Raw genomic sequence first — 2,855 nt, forward strand, 5'->3', positions numbered from 1 at the left:
TTGTTTACTATTATTGCTTGCTTATTCTGGGGTTTAGCATGATACCAAAATGTACAGAACTTGCTTGTGTTTTCTCCTTTTTGATGACTGTCACTAACTTTGCTTCACAATTTCCTCTTTACAAGAAGGTGTTAGAAAAATAAAACTGATTCAGAGTTGCGTAGTTGTAGTCAGATTTTTCTGTATTCATTTTAGGGTTAATTTTTTTGTGTAATTGAAATTTGAAATCAGTTGTCCTTTCTTTTTTGGTAGTTTGATAAATGCATTTTTTTATACTATCTGGAAATCCAAATGCCCTCCAGTGTTATGCCTCAGTAGCAGTGTTTGCTGTAGCCAGATAGCACTTTTAAACAACAGTGCTACATGCAGTCATATTTCTTATACCATGAAGTATCCGTTGTTTTAGATGAGGTTAGTTCTTCATCACTTCTTAAAAGGATGGATTTAAGGTTCTTAGGGTCCATTCAGTTCTGAGCTAAAGTCTATGTAAGGTATTTTTCTGTAGGTTTTTTTGAATGGGTTATTTTATTTGATCTATTTTGCCCACTCGTTCTGATTATTACCTTGTTATTTCAATATTGCTAATAACTGACTGTGAATACAATGCCAAATTCTAATCACATCTGTACTAAACTCATACCTACTATATTGAAAAATCCATTTATTCTGGATAGTCTGACCGATAATTTTTATATTAACTTTTATGGTTGTTGCCTCTGAGGGGTGTGTGATTGCACATATGCTATTTATTCTAGGCACGTAAATATACCGTATCTCTGGCAGCAGTGAAATTTACTGTGGGTTCATTCAGTCACATAAACATGCAAAGGAATAGTTCAGTGGTTACAGACAAGAAGCTGATGAGTTGGGAATGTTAGGCCAGTCGCTTGCCTCCAAATATTGTCCTTTTGTATTTGCATATAAAATATATTTATATTGTGCATGTCAAGGCTTAAATTCCTCTGTCTGCCTTTACAGCATAACATAAGTTTAGTTTATTTCTGGTGGCTGGCCCTTCACCATCTTCTGTGTGTGTATACTTGTGTGTGTATGCACATGTGTAAAAAGATTCCCATCATTGCTTTAATGCTTGTAGTTTGGTCTTGCTGCTGTTCGAGCTGAAGACCTATGTGTTTGTGGCTGCTGTCATTTGTTTAAGGGCCATCAGATTTATTCTCTGACGTGTTTTTAAATGGTGTTTTAGGTGTTTTTTTAGACCTGAAGAGTGAGTTATTTCCAAAGTCCTTTGAGATACACAAATGCACAATCCAACCAGTTGCACAGATTGCAGAGAAAGTATTATGAAAGAAACAAGGCTTTTTTGTTCAGCTAAACTATCATGACTTACAAAGTGTGGATATAAATTCAACATTATTCTTACTAGGCATTTGGTAGATATATCAGTGGTGTCCTGTAAATTACTAAGTTAAATGGAGTTTCTCATTTTACATATGAGTTTCACAGTATCAGTAGTATTGCTCAGGCAAGGTATTTCAGAAGGCTTTATTCATTGTTCACACCAAGAAGCCATTGGCCTTATGCTTTAAACTACCTGAGGCATGCTATTTCGAAGTGTGCTGTCTTTTATTGCTTAAGTGAGTGAAACATTTTGCGTTATTAAATATTTCACAAAGAACTGTCTGTTGGTGATCTCAAATGCTTGCTATCATTACCAGTAGCACAAAAACATGTTCACTACATGTAATGAACAGGGGTTGTGTGTAGGATTCCATGCTTTCCTGGAAAACAACCTACTTTTAATAACATGTTCTTGTTTTATTCCATCTTAGGAAATGATAATTTCTGGGCTTCAGCCTGAAACGACATACTCCTTCACTGTGACAGCCTATACAACAAAAGGTGATGGAGCACGCAGCAAGCCCAAACTCATATCTACTACTGGTGCAGGTAATACTCACATATCCGTTAATCTATGAATAAATCCTCTGACTTTTTGTGGTAGTGTTTTTCTTCTACTATTTGGAAGTCTTCTGTTCAGTAAAAAGTGTTTGTAGGACATAGGGGGTTTTGTTTCAGTATTTGGCCCTTCATTTATTTAGATAAAAACAGAACCAGTGTCCCCCTTTGTCCCTTTCTCATAAAGATTTAACCAAAATGTAATACTTAACTTCATACTTTCTAGTAGCTCTTGTGTTATGATTGGTGTCTTCTTGGAGAAGAAAAAGTAGGAATTCAGAACTGAGAATGATATTTGAAAAATTAGTGAAGGGCTTTCCTGATCTTTGTGAGAACAGTAATTCTGCTGTTTTTAAAAAATTTCAATGGTTCACTCTGGCCAGCTTAACCAAATGGTGGTGCGGTGTTCACCTACGGGTGTTCATTGTCTGTAGGTGTTCATTTGCTGGGTTTTATAGTGTAGCCATTAAGGGTAGTCCATTACAATCACATGGAAATCTTTGTAGCACGATTACAAGCTCTCCTAATAACAGTATATTGTTTATGTTAATATACGTATAAAGTCTCAAAGGCATATGTATTCATAAACTAATTGACTCAATTTTTAGAACAATCCCTGAATGTAAAGCACATCTTGTACAAATATCAGAAACACCTTTATCTTTGACTCATCAGCTTCTTTGGAAGAATCTGTCTTGGTGGCTAGATACATCGTATGGTTTCATTTCAGGTTTTATAATACCTTTTATTCATTACTCTTGACTGATGCTGAATTTACCCTCCAACTTCTTATCTTTCCTGAATTCTTATGGCCTGGGGAAAAAGAAATAAAGAGTGATATATACTTCTCATTTATGTTTGAACTTAAGAAAAAAGGCGCTTGATCCATTACTCTTTTTAAAGTTCAGTTTCCAATTTAAGTAAACAACAATTATATA

General features: G+C 35.0%; 1 protein-coding gene across 1 annotated transcript in view; it reads left to right on the forward strand.

Moving 5' to 3' along the window:
• Positions 1-1,908, forward strand: part of LOC104413556 (receptor-type tyrosine-protein phosphatase delta-like) — a gene marked incomplete at both ends in the record, with an annotated part of 24,848 nt that extends 22,940 nt beyond the window's left edge. Inside the window, one exon of the mRNA XM_010024585.1 lies at positions 1,791-1,908. Coding sequence (XP_010022887.1) covers positions 1,791-1,908 — 118 coding nt within the window. The remainder of the gene's footprint in view (positions 1-1,790) is intronic.
• Positions 1,909-2,855: the final 947 nt, after the last annotated feature.

Source organism: Nestor notabilis, unplaced genomic scaffold, assembly GCF_000696875.1.
Source record: "Nestor notabilis isolate BGI_N333 unplaced genomic scaffold, ASM69687v1 scaffold26321, whole genome shotgun sequence".
In the NCBI taxonomy this organism is placed as follows: Eukaryota; Metazoa; Chordata; class Aves; order Psittaciformes; family Psittacidae; genus Nestor; species Nestor notabilis.